The sequence below is a fragment of the Panthera onca genome, chromosome A3, assembly GCF_046562875.1.
Source record: "Panthera onca isolate mPanOnc1 chromosome A3, mPanOnc1 haplotype 2, whole genome shotgun sequence".
NCBI classification, from domain to species: domain Eukaryota; kingdom Metazoa; phylum Chordata; class Mammalia; order Carnivora; family Felidae; genus Panthera; species Panthera onca.
Genome location: NC_138341.1, coordinates 118,368,672 through 118,388,726, shown reverse-complemented (window position 1 = coordinate 118,388,726; position 20,055 = coordinate 118,368,672). Strand labels below are relative to the sequence as shown.

Sequence of the window (20,055 nt, the reverse complement as noted above, 5' to 3'; positions counted from 1 at the left end):
AGAACAAAGTACCCCACAAGCTGCACTGCCAATGTCGGACTCTCCTCCGGCAGTGCAGCCTTCCCACAGAGCTCCCACCCACCCGGCTGCCACCACGGAGACCATGGTGATGACGGCAACACCTTACACACGCCTGCAGAACCCCAGCCGGATGTGCAACTTACCAGAGCATCGATGAGTACTTCCGCTCCCTCTTCACTCTCGTGGAGGGTGTCTATATCTGTTAATTCCTGAAGCAAATCAACCACAGCTATGGACACATGTGAATAGCGTTAAGGGAATCACGTACATACTGAAACCCTACTGACAGTTTATTAAAATCTGTGCTTCCCTTCTGTTTCCTTGTCAATCATTTTATTACCATTCACCCTTAATACACTGTGGTTTTATTAACATCTCTTCAACAAGGTTCTACTCACAGTGGGTGTTCAGTAAATGTTGTTAACCGGCTCAGTCTTCTTCCTTCTGCTGCCTTCCTGGTCACGTATTCCATAAGTTCGTTTTCCCAAATTTCAAACTTTCAAATAGATTGCTCAGGAGGTTGCTTTTCCAGGGAGAAAGAGGCCAACACCCTTCACCCTATCACAGAATTTACATTCTTGGAACTCAGTATAATCTGAACTAACCCGTACAGTTCACCTTCGAAGGCGGTAATGATTTCTGAGAGGAGATGGCTGGTGTTTACCGAGAGGTCCGCAGAGAGCAGGGCATGGCAAAATCAGTTTCAAGATGTAGACGGAAGGCTTTACGCTGGACTGCACTACACATCCCCACTTGGGGCTCCCTCCCCTCAAACACCGAGCTGCTATGGACACAAAAGGAAGAACGATGAGAATTAAACAAAGCGAAGGCAAAAATACAAGGAGGAAAATATGTATGAAAGAAAGAAACATGAAAGAGGGAAAAAAAGGAGTTATGTTTGGAAACTGGAAGGCAGAACTAAATAAACTAAGTTTCCCTTCCCTCACCCTGGAAACTCTCTCACACATACACACAGACGACCTACGTTTCTGCGGTGAAGAAAGCACTGTGATGGTGACAAAGGCAAATCTGTTTTTCATTCTTGGCCTCAGTTCCCCCCTCTACAAAAAGAGGAAGTTCAATAATCAGAGACATTTAGAAAATTATACACCACAGGCAACTGCCAAGGTGTAACAAATAAAATACAGACGTCCTGAAAAGGGGGCCATCAACTCGGAAATCAGGAATGATCTGCTAGAAGAAGACTGGTCAGAAAACAGTAACTAAAAACGATGAGGGCAGAGGGGCCAGAAAGCAGAGCCACAGAAGTAAAAGCCAAGAGACTGGAATATACAAAGGCACATGAAGAGGACAAGAAAGAGCATCAGGGAAGGGAGGGGAGGACAGAAGAGAGGGGAGAGGAAAGAGAAAGTCAGAGCTAGAATTATACGCAAATAATATTTTGAAAGAATAACCTAATAGCCGCGTGCAGGGTGCAGTGCACTAAAGCACTGAGTGCCGGGCACGGGGATGGGCAAATGGAAAGCAGGATGAGCAGAGAGCTGGAGGGTGAGGGTTGGGCGGGGAGCCAGGTCTGGAGGAGAAGATACCACACACAACAGTCCAGGGCGAGACAAGGTCAGCATCAGGGCAGTTTCACTAGGACGGGTAAGAAAAAAATAAAAGGAAAGATACAGGACGTGGTAACAAGAAGGATAACACTTGCTGACCGCCCACTGAAGTTCCAGGCATTTTATGAACATCTTTTGCGGAAAGAAAAGCTATTGGGAGGTTTGTCTTACTCATGTATAACGGACCAGGCGACCATCACACGTAAGTTAATTAAGCTGTGTCGTCTTCTTCCTCCACTCTTTAAAGTGATATTTACCCCAAACACCAGAGTGCTATGAAACTTACTATGCGTCAGAGCTTAAAGGTCTTTGGACAGAACTCCTTGATGTGTCTCGTCTTCATCAACAAAGTAACCAGAATGCGGTTGACGCAGAAGACCGCGTTATCAAACTTGACATACAGTAAACCAAAATACGGAAGTTGTCTGCAGTAATTTTAAAAAGCAAAACCTGGCTACCAAATTAACCCTAGAAACCCCGGGGCTACCCCCGACTAGGAGGAATTAGTGGTAAAGACTGCGGTAGCCACCACTGTCACTGCCACCGTGTCTGAGAGTCATCATTATGCTAAGCGCTGGGCTACCGAATCCTCACAACAGCATTATTATAAGCGTGATATCCCCGTTTTACAGACAAGATAGCTAAAGCTCAAAGTGGTTAAGGAACTTAGCTAAAGGTCACTGCAATGGTAAGGGAGAAGGTTAGGTTCATCTGATTCCAAAAATGATGCTTTTGCCACCACACTTCATAACACGGCACAGGGGAACACATGCCAGGTTTAAACGGGGCTAAGTTCTGGTAAATTCTAGCTATTGATCCTACTGTAATGACACTGTCATGTATCTCCAACAAAAATTATTAAAAGTCTCAGGAAAAAAAATAAGATGCTGAAAACTCCCTGCTCATCCTCCTCATCTAAGAAACTCCCAAATATATTCTCTTGAAAAGTTCTTACATATGCGATGTAAAAATTGTATTATCTATTCACATGCTTATTTAATATGCATGACATTTGATCTATCTGCCTATCTACTCATCCATCCATCCATCCACCCAATGTTAGAGTCAGACACCTATAGGACAGGAATATGAATCGGGCAAAACAACAACAACAACAACAACAACAACAAAATAAAGAATATAAATCAGGCATGTAGTAAGTACTATCATTATATCCCTTGAATAACACCATGCATAACTAAGTAATTATTAACTAGCATGCGATGACTGTTAATTAAACAGGAGCCTCAAGAGACAGGTGGGGGACACGTGAAAAGAACAATGATGAAGAGTCAGAGCAAACACGAGGACAGGGTCATGTCATATTCATCTTTGGTTCACATCTTCAGTGAACTGAATTACCCCCAAATTATCACCAGCCATGTAATCTCGTTCAAACCCCTTTATTTCCTTACAGCTTAGTTTCCTCGCCTGTCAAATGGTGGCAAATGGTCTCTGCCCAGCCCATCTCTCTGAGTAGCTAGAAGGAACAAATTAGGGCGTGTACATCGAAGGCCAAGGAAATCAAAGTACTAAGAAAATATGAAAGCATTTTATAAGAAAGACGGTTAGTCAAGTCTTCCCACAGAATGGCCAAAGCCCTCACTGTTGCCTTCACTCTTCCCCAAAGCCTCGAAAATCTAAAACGTAAGCTAACAACAGCATGGTCTCCCTTTCTGGGTCACAATGGGTTGGAAGACCTAATTTTATATTTCGGCTGTGCCACAGACATTCAGATTGATCAAGTCCTTTTTCAGCCTCTAAGGTCTTATGGGCCAGGTATTATATTTTTCTTTGATTAGTCTTAATACCATGCTCACAAATGTGTCACGTTAAGCCTAAGAACTTTTCTTAAAAAGGAAAAAAAAAAAATTGACAATGGTGGTGGTTTTATATAGGACAGGATAAATGTCTAACTTTTATCAAGAAAAGTCGTTTCTAAAAATGTTCCAGTAGTTATTTCCCTGCCTACTCTCCTGCCTCAGCTGAGAAGTCAAACACAAAACCAGTTACCAGCTACCAGGTCTGGTAAACATCTCATCAATTCCACCACTAACTGATTTTACGTAAATTCCTAACTTTCACCAAAGAACATTTCAGGAAGGCAGTAATGAGTCCATAATTGTAATCATCACCTCCCGGGTAATATAGTATGACCCGGAAGACAGAGGTCATCTGAAGACCTGAAAGTGGAATGAAAACCCGAACTAAAGACAGGCAGGCAGACTCTCAATTTGGATGAGAAAATGCAGCGTGGTCTGCCGCCCATCCAGCATTTCTTCACAGGCCGACTCTGGGCATGGGTGATAGGTTTTTCCACTGTAGTTACAATTTCATTTCACAAGGTAAAAGGCTCTCCCGTCCAAGTATAATAGGAAAACAGAGAGCCTGTCTCTCTGTGAATTACTAAAACACAGTTTTTGATAGCCTATTTTGTCATGTCGAGTAGAAAGGCCACCCCACACACTCCCTCTGTACCTGTCCACTACTGGGGCAGTAAGCTAGAGTAATAAGAGGTGACATAGAAAAGGCCAGCTGGGCACAAAATGGTCCACAATACAGCAGCTCTTGGAAAAAGAGGGGTATTTACGTCTGGTTGGGTTTTTTTTGGTTTTTTTCTTTTGGCATGATCCATGTAGTTTTGGTACAGAAACTGAGCATTAATCTCATTAATCTCCAATGAGACAGGTCCATAAGGAGAAAATTTATTAAAAAAAAAAAAAAAGATTAGAACAAGATGGTAGTAAGCAGATGGGTTTTTTTAAAAAAGTCATTTCATAAAGGATTCCTTAAGAAAAATGAACCAGTACAGTATAGATTCAGAGTATATAATTGATTTAATGCAACAAATGTGGGTTTTTATAAAAAAAAATTTTTTCTTTTGTTCCTAGACTAGGACAGTGAGATATGGCTCAATTAATGCAGATGAGTTTCAAAACACAGACAAAATGGTCTTTTTCTCCTTTTAAAACAGTTGGCACAGAACGACCTAGAAAAAAACCTGTACGCTTAATTCTCTCCCAATCCTAGATCACACTAATATGAGGGAGAAAATGCACTCATTCAAGATGCACTAAGGACCTACTAAATGCTAATGGGCGCTATTATGCCACAGGGGAGATGCCCAAAGCAGGCTACCACCACCCACATCTTCCAGGGGCAAGATATTCACCTAAACTCATAAACAAGATCAAAGGTTACATTAAGAGGTCCTTTTCCTAAATTGCCACTTTGGCACTTTTAACGTAACCTGACTTTCTTCAGAGCATATTTAAATGGCTTTAAATATGGGAGGCTTATCAGTGCAGATTATCAGACATGTCAGCCTACTGATGAGAAAAAGAAGTACCTTCCTTTCAGGGTAGTTTTGATTCTGGAAATATCGAGATGAGAATAGCTTCCAGCAAAACAACAGCTCAAGAGACGCAGGTCTTGTTAGACAGCGCTTGCAGGAAAGCTCTGGAGCAACAGCCGACTCCCTCCCAGTCCAATTAGGAGAAAGCCCCGAGGAGGCTCAGACCCTTCCCAGCCCTAGTCCTGCTCATGAACATGGGGACTCTGACGCAGAGCCCCCCTGACTACTGCACACACCCTCCAGGATAATATGGGATGCTGCTCTCAGTTTGCTCCACTCTAGCTTTCTCAGACCCAAACTGCTCAAATTCAATTGATCCCTGCTGGTCTAAAAAAAACTCTGCTCTTTATTTTCCAGTTCCCACAGTAATTCCTCACAAAATCCAACAGGAAAACTTTCCAAGTCTTCCTGGCTTTATAGAGTCTAAGAAAACTAAGCAGTAATTTAGGGAAGAATAGTGCTAACGACCACTCCCTAAAATTATCCCAGACCAAAAAAAAAAAAAAAAAAAAAAAAAAAAAAAAGCTGTCCCATCAGCACCAAAAATCTCCTCTATAACTAACAAATCTCTCCCTTCCTGCATATTAGCATGCAACTCACTGTAATAATGCCTGAAGTTAACATTACAATGAGGCCACATTTTTCTGAATCACCGAAGTCTGAAAGCAGACTTTGGATAAATGTGGTTTATTCAATACATATATATATAAGTTTACATATATAAATTATATATAAGTTATATAAATATACAATTGTATAATAAATATACAATTATATATTTATGTAACTTATATATAATTTATATATAATATAAATATAATTTAAATATTATAAAATATTTATATATTTGTATATAATATACAAAACATATATTATATATAAATATTATAAAAATAATATAAATATATAACATGTTTATATAATTTATATATAACTTACACATCATATATATATATATATATATATATATATACACATGTGTATATATATAAAAGAATAGAGCACGTACCAGGGAAGCAGTAGTGGTGATTTTTTTTGTGGGGGGGAGGTGGAAGGGGAAGGGGAATCATGAGCCTGATGTCCTGCTAAGTTTCTAGTGACTACAGGAGCACGTCAGCTCCCAGCACGTGAGGCATGGCAATTTCCACTGCCAAGATACAGACCATGAAAATAAACTTGAAACACACTCTAATCTCCACATCTGTCAAAAGCTTACCCATCTCCAATACCCAATTCCCTAATCACCCCCAAGCCAGAAGTGACTCATACCTCAGAACTCCAATGGCATTTCCTGAGCACAATACTCCAAGGGCACTTACCGTGCATAGTAAGTAACTTGTAAGTGAGTAAGTGTTTTTGCTATCGACTGGAGTTATTATTTCTTGCTTCCCCAACAGCACCCAATAGGGCTTATCACAAAGAGGAGAAACCCAGTAAATGCCGTGATCTACCATAAGGACTTCAGAAAGGATTGCCCCGAGTTGTCACTCAAACTGAGAATGCAGCTAATGACATACAAAACTAGGATACTTATGGATGTTGGGCTGTGGTGATTTATTTTTTTGTTGGTGGTGGTAAAAGGGGTGATGAACCACCATCTGGGGTTTTTATCTTCCCCTTGTTTCATTCTTCCCTGTTCCTTTAGGCAAAATGAGTAAATATGGCTTACCCTGGGCCACAAAAACTGTTTCCTTAGCAGTACCTTAAGAAAATATCTTTAAATGTAACTTTGATTTTATGATTGTGTAGAAACTCCAAAAGGTTCACAAAAAAGGGGCTCTAAACATATTTAAATGACTTACTTCAAAGGAAAAAGCAGTAATTCTAAAAGGCGGTAGCTGTTGGATCCCACCTTGCCTTCCCTTCTAACACAGTCAGAGTGACTCTCCAAAGCTGTGTGAGAGGTATGCCCCTCCCTCTCAGCCCCTCGTCCCCAGAGGTGCTCTTCACAGACCAGAATTCCACTCGCGGCCAACGGCCTGCTGGGCTCCAGCCTCTGGGGGGGGGGGGGGGGGGGGCGGAGACGGGGCCCAGAAGCGCTGACAAGCCTTCACCAGCAGCAGCGATGCAGAGCGCCAGAATAAACTCTGAAGCTGCCCCTCACGGTTGAAAGCACGAGGCACAAGCTGTCGTCTCGCATCCTCTGCTCTTAAGGTTACAACAAACCAGCCTCTGATCCAATTAAAATCCCTATAGTTTATGTTTTCTCTGAGAAGGACAAAGGCAAAGATGACCTGAGCTTGTGGGGGGCATGACCAGCCACGTATGGTCTTGGTCGATAAATGAAGAGTTAAAAAAGATGAAAAATCTAAGTCATGACTGCCATGAAATTGTTCATTCACGGTACGGTGTTTCGGGCAGTTACAGCTGTACAACAGTAAACTGTTAACAAGCGTCTCCTGAAGAAAAATCTCCATTCTAGACCACAGGTGAGACAAGATGCAGGGTGCAAGGCTGTGGGGAGACCACCGTCCCGAAACGAGAGAGGGTGCATCAGTTGCAAGTCAAGAGGGCCTACCCTTTCCTGAAACCACTTTCAAGAAAAACTGTACTTTGAGGAGGATGACATTTCCCCTAATTGCTTTAGCTAATTAAAATTAGGTAATTAAAAAAATTTCAAATGCACTTTAAATTTGATGTAGGGCATAATTAAAAATCAGATTTAAAAAAATATCATTAGGGCAGTAGGGTGAAGGCTGGCATACTAGAGGGGGGAAAAATGCAGCCTGGCTCTCAAGAAAACAGGAGGGAAGTGGCAGTCTGTCAGAGTTATTATAGGGGGACTTGTTTTTTTCCTTTTTAAAGACCAGAACTTAACAACGTGGAACATCTGTGCCCTTGCCTTTCCCAAGTATGCCGATGTCGAACAGCGCTCTCGCGTCAGTCTTCTCCCCAGCAGGAACCAGCCTGGTGAATCAGCAAGTGTCAGCATCTTGGGAAGGCTGCTACTATTAGACTTAGCAGGGATAGAAAAAAGAATGAGGGCCGTGTCTGCAGAGACAAACTTGGTGCTGCGTGTGTGAACGCGCAAGGGAGCAGACGACTGGGCGAGGCCGTCGGGGACGTGGCAAGTCTCAAAGGGCGCTAGAGAGAGCACTGGGCTGGACATCAATCAGGGGCCTAGAGTGCCAGCCTCGGCCTCAACAGTTGGCTGTCCGACATCTGGACCTCAGATGCGTCACTGAAGAAATAAAGAAGGCCCTGGGTTAAGTCATCTCTAAGGGCTGTTTAGATTCAGAACATCTACCATTCCGTAGGTGAATTAAGATGTGAAGTCACAACTAGAACTCTCCCTTACCGACACCGCGAGGACGAGTTAGTACCTTGAATGGGACCGATCAGATGGTATAGATACCCTAATACGTGTTTCTTGCCTGATGCCGCTTGATAATCCAGTAGAGTCCACTGTTTCTCAGAGTCTAGTACAGTGCCTGGTACACAATGAAGCACTCAAAGCAGGTCTGCCGAATGACTTCATGAGACCCTACACTCAGCTTACCCAGAAACACGCCAATTGACCAGGGTTCTCGCACAACCCGCAATTCAGCAGAAAACCCTGGGGAACCCACTCATCAATCTGAGGACTTACGGAGTGATTCTTAATACTCTCAAACCTAACATGAAGTATCAGAAATGGTTTAAGATCACCCTTCAAGAAGCCTGCATTAAAATTATTCCCTGATTTATTTCTATGAGAAATATCAGGCAGGAAAGAACCTAGTCAGACATGCTCTCAGGAGAGAGATTACCAGAAAGATGAAAATAACATGAAGCAGCAGCAGATTCCCCGTGAATATCACTCAGGCAGACTAACTACATTTGTCTCGTACCTTCGGAAATCTGGATTCAAATAGAACAACTATTGGAAGAGAATTTACTTTAATGAACATATCCCCGACCACAGGCACATCAAAAACCGACTGCAGAAAGCTGCTGCACATCTGAGAGCAAAGACAAAGTATAAGATGGTTTTGGAAGTCACGGTTCAGAGTCAGTTAAAAGTAACATCTAGTAAGTGCCTACTGTGTATCAGAAACTGCTTAGCCCTTAACGTCGTCTCCTTTAGTACTCTCAGTAACACTGCAAGGCAAAAGTTATTAACTCCACTTCTGCAGGTGCCAATAGTGAGGGCTGCAGGGGCATCAAATTTCACACAAGAAATGAAGCTGGGAGCCAAACCTGGATCATCTGTTTGGATCTAATGCTCATTCAGCAAACAGTACATGTTTCTGTACACTGAGCCTGTTTTAAGGAATAGGGGTTGCAGCAGTGGACAAAAGAGATTAAAATCCCTGTCTTCCTAGACATTCCAATGTGCTTTCTACCACGGTTCACTGCCTCCTCTGGTCTCAAATCCGCTGGGCCGCCTGTTAGCAGAATGATGTCTAGATCAACAGATTCATGTCCTATCCGGCCTTGCCGCTATCATGGGCCTGGAAATCAAGATCCTGAGAAATTAATGCTATTAAGGTGTGAATAGATACATCATGATGAATTCCAGCACTAACAAGAGAAAACAGGACAATTAAGGACTGCCCAAGATGTATTCGTAGATAAAAAACAGGTTTTCAAATGAGTAAAGAGCAGCGTGTTTCAAGATCAGAGGTAATTAGAATGAAAACAGAACACCAGACGTGACAGGAGACATCAGCAGAGACAGACAGAAGAGAGTAAACAGCATTCCCCCACCATGTCAGCCTTCCTGCTGAGGACAGATCTGAAAGGATATCTGTATTATCGTGTCCAAGTAACCCAAGAAGAGACTGCACAGCATTCAGCTCCACCAGCAGGTGGTACAGGTCTGGCATGGTGGCCACCACGTGCATCTCCTGAATGATGTCATTTAGGTCCAGCTCGGATTCCATAAACCTAGGAGAGGAAAACAAGACAGCATCAGTGAAAGGAAAGCAGGGAGGAGCAAAGAACAACATAATCCAGACAGAGAGACAATCTGTCAAAGTGTCTGCAACAGACCAACCAGGAAGTACACTCATCCAAACATCACACTGTCACACAATTTCCTGGAGAAATCGATTTCCTCATTACAAAAATCAATCTTGGATTCAGATCTCATTACAGGGTTCCCCTTATTCTTGTAGTCACAAGTTGCCTTTTAGAGGCTCCTGAAGCATTCTGTAGCATTAAGTGATCTGCCCACCAGCAGACGAGCTGTGGATGAGCTACCGTCACCACTCGGTGTGGCAATCCACTATGCTGCCCTGACACAGTTATCCTACTAATCTGGAAAAAGTTTCTCTTACCCGCCACTTCAGATCAAGGGCCAATTATTCCCCTTCCCCACAGGAAGATACCGAGATTCTGCTGCCATCCAAAAATCCCCTCCCTTCCTCCAAACCCCCTCCCTTCAGTCCTTCAGTGAGCCGACTAGGGGGCAGACCCAAAAGTAAAGCAGATCTAGTCTCTGGCATCCTGTAATCACCACCACACCTTACGCAGCATGATACTTCATTCACATTTTCACACCTGAACCTTTCAACAAACCTATGCCCAGGCGCTAAGTACAAAACTTCTCTGCATTTGCCTCTCCCTGCATTCCCTTAGTGTTTGACATATAAGAAATGCCCACTAAACCTTTGATGAACAAGATAGGAAGCTTTGTTCCGAGGAGGAAGGGAGCCAATCCATGTAAAGCAGCTGAACAACACCTGACTGAGAGTAACTGAGGGGCAGCAGCTCCAGACTCTGGAGCCAGACTGCCTGGGTCTGAACCTGAGTTAGCCGCTTACTTCACTTCTCTGTGCCTCCGTTTCTCATCTGTAAATAAGATGATAGTTACCTATTGTTCCTGTAGGAACGAAAGGGTTCCTGTAACGAGTCAATGAATAAGCACATATAAAACACTTAAGAGGCGCCTGGATGGCTCAGTCAGTTAAGCGTCTGACTTCGGCTCAGGTCATGATCTCACGGTTCGTGGGTTCGAGCCCCGTGTCGGGCTCTGTGCTGACAGCTCGGAGCCTGGAGCCTGCTTCTCATTCTGTGTCTCCCTCTCTCTCTGCCCCTCCCTGGCTCGTGCTCTCTTTCGCTCTCTCTCAAAAATAAATACGCATTAAAAAAATTTTTCTAAACACTTAAGAAAAAGTGCCTGACATATAAAAAGCACTCTACGTTTGCTCTCATTTGTTCTTTTCCTGATACTACTATTATTAATATGTCTATCTGCCCTTCTAGAATTACATCTTTTGTCTCTACATATCCACCGATGCCTGCTTAATTAAAATGAGGCCATAAAGAAAAGGAACATAAGCCGGGACTTTTGAAGTCATATAGGCCTCATTCAGATGCCTGCGCGGCTGGGCTCACACTACCTCTCCAGAAATCTGGACTCTGTGAGGAACAAAATCTGGAGACTATAGTTCTTTAAAACATGCCTATATTTCAGACAATATCCCTTACCATTGTTTTTTCCCATTACTTTTTTTAATCATAACATTTATATATACATTTTCTAATTATAAAATACTTTTTATAAAAAACTGGGAAAAGAAAGATAAGCTTTCAAAAGGTAAACAGACATCGCCCATTATCTTACTGACCAGAAATAACCACTGCTAATACTCTGGTAGGTTTAAGCAATTTTTCTTAACTCCCAGCCTTTTCCTCCCCGAAAGCAGCCCACATAGTATACGGTTCTATACTCAATTTTTGCGGTTGTTGTTAACATAGGCTGAACAATTTCCCTTATGAAACATTCTTCTACACCAGGAAAAGCCAGTATCTGATGCTGCTGTCAGTCCTTCTCCCGTGGCAAAATCCATCTCTGAGCCCAGCACTCTTCCCTGCTGAGCCCAGACATGACTTCAGAATCCTTCTCAACACAGCGCTCCAAAAAGAGACCAGCAATCAATCCCAGTGTGGGGGTAGGAGATGAAGCCATCTGAAATTCCTAATCTAAATAATACCTTTTAGAAAAAGCTACATGGTATTCCCTTGCATGGATCTATCATAATTTATTTTACCAATCCCCCTTTGTCAGACATTCAGATCGTTTCCAATCTTTTCTCTTACAACAAAAGACACTAGGATGCATGTATTCATAATTACTGCGTTAGGGTAAATTCCCAGGAAGGTGCCCAGTCAGAAAGTGTGCATAACTTAACAGATTTTGCTACAGCTCGCTGGAAAGGTACCAACAGTGTGTGAAGTGCCTGTTCCCCCCGCCCCCCTCAAAACCGGTATTACTTAAAATCTCCTCCAATTTGAGATGAGAAATATAACTTATTTTTTATTTTGCATTTCTGATACTAAGACAGTTCAATTTTTGTTAATGTTTACTGGTTGTGTTTCTTCTTTGATCATTTTTACATCAGGGTGCTCATCTAATTTGTCGATTTGTAAGCACTCTATATTAAGGAAATTAACCTCTGCTATATATTGCAAAAAAAAAAAAAAAAAAAACAAACCAGAGAAAGATATTTGCCCTTTGATTTGTATATTGTGCTTTTTAAAATAAAAGTTTTTAGGGGTGCCTGGGTGGCTCAGTCGGTTAAGCATCCAACTTCGGCTCAGGTCATGCTCTCACGGTTCAGGAGTTCGAGCCCCCGCATCAGGCTCTGGGCTGACAGCTCACAGCCTGGAGCCTGCAGCCCACTTCAGATTCTGTATCTCCCTCTTTCTGCCCCTCCCCAGCTGGTGCGCGCTCGCTCTCTCTCTCTCTCTCTCTCTCTCTCAAAAATAAACGAACATTAAAAAACAAACTTTTTTTTTAAGTTTTTAAAAGTCTAAGTCATCAAATCTTTGCCTTTATGAACTCTATTTCACATGTATCCTGAGAAAGGTTTTTCCCCTATGCTAAGATCGAATATATTTTATGATATACTACTTTTATGTTTGTACATATTTAAATGTTTGGGAGTAAATAATTCTGAGATACACTTTAGCATATGATATGGAGCAAAGATCTAACTTTATCTACTGCTAGTGTTTGGCCAGTTGTCCCAATGCCATAATCTACCCTTTTTCCACAGATCTGAAGAAATGCCACCTTTACCATGCACTAAATTTTAATGTGTCCTCTAATCTTTTTATGGGCTTTTCACTCTATCTCAGAGATTGGTTTACAAATTCCTGAGCCAGGAAGGACCACACTTCCATTATTACAGTCTATTTTTCTCTGTTCCAGCAAAATATTCTGTTTTTCTTCTTTTCCAACACTTCCTTGTCTATTCTCAACCTGCTTACTATTCCAATTTCAAAATTATTTTTCTCAAGATTCTCCCCCATACCACTTTTTTTAAGGCTCCCTCCACTGTGCTCACAAGCACAGATTACCCTTCTAGGTCACTAGGTTCCCTATCACCTAGCGTGTGGAAGCCAAGTGAGAATCACGATGTGGGAGAGCTGGTGCAGAATCCAGACACTGGGCAGTAGATCTGTATCATCTCTGAACCTAACAGGCTCAGCAAACCTCTCGGGCTTACATGCCTTACATGTGTGCTTTTAAAAAATCTGATTTGTAGGGAGTAATGTGACAAAAGATTTTTACTGGGAAGAACTGGCAAGGGCACTAAACAGTACTAAACAACGTCATGTGGAGTACAAGGAAATGATTTGGGGACCTGGGGGATAATCAGTGAATGAATGTCAGCCTGGAGACAAGCCTCCGGGGGTATCCTGCAGGGCTCCACTCCCTCCTTAGGCTTGTTTTTGAGGAACAACTTAGTGGTGAAGATATATAAACAACAAACTTAACAAATGTCATGTAACGCAAAGCTTATGGAGACAAGGAACACGGCAGACGACAGAATCAATTCAAAAAGTTCCTAACAGGCAATAATGATGGGCCAAATCCAACAGGAGAAAAATTACCCAGGATCCACACAGAGTGCCGCACTGAACCACAGAGCCACACAAACGCACACAGTGAGACAGATACAGCTTAGTAAGAGCACATGTGTAGAAAGGACAAGATGGGGGGCGCCTGGGTGGCTCAGTCGGTTAAGCGTCCGACTTCAGCTCAGGTCACGATCTCACGGTCCGTGAGTTCGAGCCCCGCGTCGGGCTCTGGGCTGATGGCTCAGAGCCTGGATCCTGCTTCCGATTCTGTGTCTCCCTCTCTCTCTGCCCCTCCCCCGTTCATGCTCTGTCTCTCTCTGTCTCAAAAATAAATAAAACGTTGGAAAAAAAAAAAAAAAGAAAGGACAAGATGGTTTCAGTTCATTGTAACCGCGATACAAGTCAGACCATGAGAGAGTCCTGCCGGGACAGAGACTCCTCCTTCATCTCCGGACACCCAGCGCCGGGCACACTCCCTGGTCCACTACAGAAATTTAGCAGATGCCTGGCAAAGGAAGGAGCAGACGAAAGTGGCCGCCACAATGCAGCTGTGGTTTTTGCCTGCTTAAAAGAAGATACTGCAGGAGTTACCATGCAGGGGCACCTGGGTGGCTCAGTCGGTTAGGCGGCTGACTTCAGGTCATGATCTCGCAGTTCACGGGTTCGAGCCTCGCATCGGGCTCTGTGCTGACAGCTCAGAGCCTGCTTCAGATTCTGTGTCTCCCTCGCTCTCTGCCCCTCCCTTGCTTGCACTCTCTGTCTCTCAAAAAATGAATAACAATGTTAAAAAAAAAAAGAAGAGTTACCATGCAGATCAGACGACCGTTAAAGTCCATGACATCTCTTATGGGAACCATGCTTTATTTAGGAGGGCTATGGAAACTAATTCAGGTAAGATTATAAGGAGCCGAGACATCCTCTCATGAGAGAATGTGCTGAAATTCTTTTTCATTCTGAGTTGAAATCTTAGAAATCACAGTTGCCAAATGATGTCTTTGTAAAGTCAGGCGTCTCTATAAAGTCAGATCCTTGTCACCGGGGGTAATTAATAAAGAATGATATGGAAAAAAAAATCAAGAAGAGAGAATGGACTGCAACTTTCAGTCCCTTCCAACTTGGAAATTCTTCCAATTATGCAGTTTTTGTTTTTTTTTTTAAGCTATACTCCTAGAGAAGGGGGGAGGAGGTGATGAGAGGGGAGGGGAGGGGAGGGGAGGGGAGGGGAGGGGAGGGGAGGGGAGGGGAGGGAAGGGAATCCCAAGCAGGCTCTGCCCTGTCAGCGCAGAGCCCGACGCAGGGCTTGAACTCACGAGTGGTGAGATCATAACCTGAGCCAAAGTCAGACGCTTAACTGACTGAGCCACCCAGGCACTTCTCCAAATATGCACTTTTAACCCAAAATTTTTCAGTTAGGAAGTCATAAATTTATCAAAACAAAACACACAAAACAAGCAAAAAGTCAACTGTGAGTAGGGAAACATCACAGAAATGTCACTGGGGTCCAGTATTCCTTAAGTAATGACCTGGAGTGGGAAATGCCTGCACTTGGGAGTGAGACTGACCTGGGTCAGCCCCACTATTTGTAGGACGTGTAACCAAGAGCAGTGTGTCAACAAGCATTTGTGGGACATATACTAGGTACCAGTCACTGTGCTAGGTCCTGAGGATGTAACAAATAACAAAACAATCCCAGCTGCTGTCTTCATGGAGCTTCCAGCCAGCCACAAATATAAACAATCTATACAATGCAATTCCTTGTAAGGATGTCCAGTGCTGACCAAGAGAACTGTCACTGGAACACAGAGCACAGGGCCCCAATCTGGTCAAGGGAGGCAGAGAATATTAGCTAGCCTATCTCTAAACTTGAACTCCCTTAAACTTCCTAGCTAAATTATAGTGAGGATTAAAAGAGATAATAAATATCATATGACTAACGACAGTTGGCACATAGCAGATGCTCAATAAATCTAGGCACCCTCAAGTCTGCTCTGCTGTAACAAAGAAAATGTTCTTCTCTTTTTGCTGACCAAGAATCACCTACTCATTTAAAGCGCACACTATAATATTTGTAGAGGACTGACTGTCTAGGGATTAGGTATACCTTTGGCAACAGCTGACTCACAGCTGGAAGAAAGGATCAAGTTAGAGGTCAATGGCAAAGCAATAGAGTAACATATTAAAACAGTAACCCAGGCTGAGGCGGGTCGTGGATTCCATCTGGTATGAAGAATATTCTGCTAGTCTGCCTGTGTACATTTGCTTCAGACCAGCAGGATATTCTCCTTCAACCACAAGAATGAATATTAGCTGATGACCAGCAAAGTTAAAAAAAAAAAAAATACCAGAAAAGCAAGAGAAACCAAGGAGTCCTCCTACAATCATAAAACCAGCTATCGATGCACAGGGAACATAATGTTTCTTCCACCCAAATGAATCGGCAATTCTCAAAGTGTGGTCCTGGGGTCCAGGGTGAGGTAGGAGGTGGCTGGAGACCCCTTTAGGAGTCTATATGATCAAAACTATTTTTGGGGCGCCTGGGTGGCGCAGTCGGTTAAGCGTCCGACTTCAGCCAGGTCACGATCTCGCGGTCCGTGAGTTCGAGCCCCGCGTCAGGCTCTGGGCTGATGGCTCGGAGCCTGGAGCCTGTTTCCGATTCTGTGTCTCCCTCTCTCTCTGCCCCTCCCCCGTTCATGCTCTGTCTCTCTCTGTCCCAAAAATAAATTAAAAAAAAAAAAAGTTGGAAAAAAAAAAAAAAAACAAAAACTATTTTTACAGTAAACCCAAAAGATTAGTTGCCTTTTTCTCTCTCATTCTCTCAGGAGTGTAGGGTGGAATTTTCCAAAGTGCTACACAACACATGATGCTATCATTGCCCTGATGGCTAATGAAATGTGTGCCTGTATTATTCTAAAATTTCCTAAGATCAGCACTTTGGGGCACTCAATAATCTAAGAGTGCAAAGGGGTCCTGAGACTAAAAAGCTTGAGAACCACTAAACTAAGTAATTCTGCCCCCACAAAAATGAAGAGAAGGACTACTAAGGACTTACTAGGGAAGCAGCACACTCTGCTCAACGTGATGTTTGGGAGGATGATCACACGGTGTAGAGACTGCATAAGGAGAATTGTCAATTGAATCTGAAATGCAGCCAAATGAAGAGAGGCATCTTTGGGTATGCAATCAAAATGACAATTGCATATATGGGAAAATAAATGTGAATGTTTCTGATCTCAACCGGAAAGTTTCGTTCAAGTACGCTCCAGCAATTTTCATCTTAATTGCACCTTGCTGGTCTAGAGAATTATAAAAGACACTGCACCAATAAGAATTCAAGAACTCAAGGTTAAAACACAATGTAGTTTCCTAACTGCTTTTGGACATGAAAAAAAAAAAATGTTCTCTAGGCATAATGTCAATTTTTGAATGTTGCAACTTAACTAAAAATAGCGTATAAATTTGTCTGAGTGGAAAACACTGTGGTTGTTGCTGTTGTTTTTTAGGAAAATAACATTTTCTTAAAACCACTGTATAGACTGTAACCCTGGAGCATTTGTGGTACCTAAGACGTAGGTGGTGAAACGACCCGCAGAAACTCACTGCTCTAAACGGACAGAGGCATACGTCCGGGCGGACACAGGCAACACTGGCATTCCAAAAAGCACCGTGGTTCTTAAATGTGTAGTGTTCTCAGCCTACAGCACAGCTTCCTCATAATGTCTCCTTGGGTTCCAAGGATGGGAAATTAACAAGGATGACCTCAACTATAGAAGATCCCTCCTGTTCACTGAGCACCTACAGTCTGGCAGGTGCTGTGCTAGGTACTACAGATAGAGACAAACAAGACACAGTCTACCCCCTAAAAGGAACACAGAGTCTAATGCAGGAAGACCACTAAGTAAAGAAATAGCTATAAAACAAATTTCAAAGATGTTAGAGAATGAGCACACTCACTGTGGGCAAGAATTTAGGGAAAGAGGCCTGCCAATGGGAGAGTAAGAGGCCACGGTGGGGAATCTGGCTATCAAATTTGGCTATCCGTAGCTATCAAAGTTTAAAATACATGCCCTCAACCAGAGACTTCCACACTCAGGTATGTACCCCAAACAATGTGCGCTAAGACACGGGGACCCCACAGGCTCACTGCAGCATTGTTCATAAAAGTCAGTACGTGAAATAGCCAAATGTCCATCCAAAGAAAAATGATAAATAAACTACAGTATCTCCACACCATGAAATACTACGCACCAGTCAGAAAACAGAAGGTAAACATGCATGTGCCAGCATGGAAAGATCTCCCGTAAACATCAAGGTTCAGGATATGTACAATATGACTTAGGCAGGAAAAACATTACATATGTAAATCTATGAACGGAAAACAATCTAAAAAGATACTCACAGAGACCATCTCTGGGTAGCAGAATGGAAAGAGGGTCAGTGCAGTGAAGGAGAACTTTCATGTTTTACTTTTCTTACGTACTGTTGCCGTTTTTTATAACGACAATCTGTTTGCGTATTCCTTGTCTGATCAAACACACACGCACAGCGTGCAGTATGACAAGTGCCACCGTGCGGTGGAGGTTAGCACAGAACCTGACAGGACTCGGGTGCTGGGAAGGCTGAGCTCAGATGCAGCTACTCCTCCTGTCAAAGAGGGCTGTGGCCTGGGTGCGGTAACCAGGCTCTCCTCTCTGTACCTCACCTGCAGTACAGAGAGAACGTAATGAATCGTGTTAGCCTCACTAGGCCGCCATGAGGACGATGTGTCCTCTGCTACCCCTGTGCCCTTCTTTGTTCATGCTAATCATCCTGGCTGGCAGGCCTGTCCAAGTTCTTTCCTGACTCTGAAAGCAAAAATCACTCTTCAAGGCCCAGCTCAAATACCACCTCTTCTGTGAAGCCCTCAACAGCCCCCAACTTGATATTCACTTTCTTTCTTCCGGATGTTCCCACAGCACTCTGCTTGTATCTCTTTTAAAGTATATTTCCTTCTACCCTGCACTTACAGCCAGTCTCCCTGTTAACCTATAAACTTGAGTACAAAGACTGTACTAGTCAACTCTTAATTGCCTAGGGGCCTTGGGCCGATGAAGATTCATTAGAAGTGTATGTCCTGGGAGGCAGAGAGACAGGGAGGGAAGAGAGATTTAGAATTAAAATCTGTATAAATATGAAAATCCCTTTAGTTAGAATTCACTTTTTTTCCCTACCTAAATCATACTGTACACATTCCACACCCTGATTTTCTTGGTCACATCGCAGGAGATCTTTCCATGTTAGTACTTGTCAAGATGGACTGAAAGACATCGGATTCCTCCTTATAGCACCTCACAGTACACAGTGAACAATCACATGAACAATCACATCATGAGCACTTACTATGTGCCAGGCACTGAGCTAAACACTTGCCATTATTGTCACTGTGTCTTCACAACAGCTCTGTGAAGGAGGTACTACCTCCTTGTACAGATCAGACGCCTGAGGCTAAGAAAGGAGAAGTGACTTATTCAAGGTCATGTGGGAGTCACGCCCATATCTGTCTAACCCCAAAGCCTTTGACGTGTTCTCAACAGTAGAGCTATCACTAATGACGGCCATAAGCAGTCTTCTTCGCACCCTGAGAAGGATAATGCAGAAAAGAGTTTAACAGAACAGGACTGACTTTTCGAAGAGTCTAGTCCTGGGCTGGTATCTGGGAGCTTGGCTTTTGAAAGGTTCCCTAAGTGATAAGGGTGTTTTGTCCACCTGGAGCACTGAACATGTGCTTTCCCTCTGGGAGCGTAGAATTTTGACAGCCATTGCTGACAAAGGCCTACATAACCTGTCCGCAACAAATATCCTAGACTCTAAGTCTCAGATGGGCTTCCCTGGACAGAGGCAGAGAACACAGGTTGATGCATTTCACTGCTGGGAGAAAGGAACATGTCTGCATGTAACCCGGAGAGAAAATATAGGGAGGCTCCACATGAATTCTCCAGACTCGGCCTGGTATGCCTTTCCTTCTTGCTGATCCTGCTACGTACCCTTGAGTACCACTGACTCTGCGCCCTAGGAGTCTTTCCAGTGATTTCCCAAACGTGTGTCTTGGGACTCCTGGCACAAATCACAAAAACCAAAGCAGGCAAAACAAATGAAAAGCAAAACAAAAACAACAAACAACACGTAGGAGAAAAAAGGGTATCACCGAAACAGAGCCTTACTTCTCTGGGTTATCTGGAAACTTGATCCGCAACTCTTGGTTTTTGTATGATCTTTTTTCAAATGTAAGGATCATTTTCTTCACTGAGCTTTCGTCTAGTGGTTCCTCCTGGTATAAAG

The 20,055-nt window shown here is 43.1% G+C and overlaps 1 protein-coding gene across 1 annotated transcript in view; it reads right to left on the bottom strand.

Annotated features, from left to right (window-relative positions):
• CTNNBL1 (catenin beta like 1) overlaps nucleotides 1-20,055 on the bottom strand; it is a 162,928-nt gene that overhangs the window by 108,894 nt on the left and 33,979 nt on the right. The window contains exons 3-5 of the mRNA XM_060617361.3: nucleotides 19,938-20,044; nucleotides 9,677-9,816; nucleotides 165-262 (exon numbers count right to left, since the gene is read on the bottom strand). Of these exons, the coding sequence (XP_060473344.1) occupies nucleotides 165-262; nucleotides 9,677-9,816; nucleotides 19,938-20,044 (345 nt within the window). The remainder of the gene's footprint in view (nucleotides 1-164; nucleotides 263-9,676; nucleotides 9,817-19,937; nucleotides 20,045-20,055) is intronic.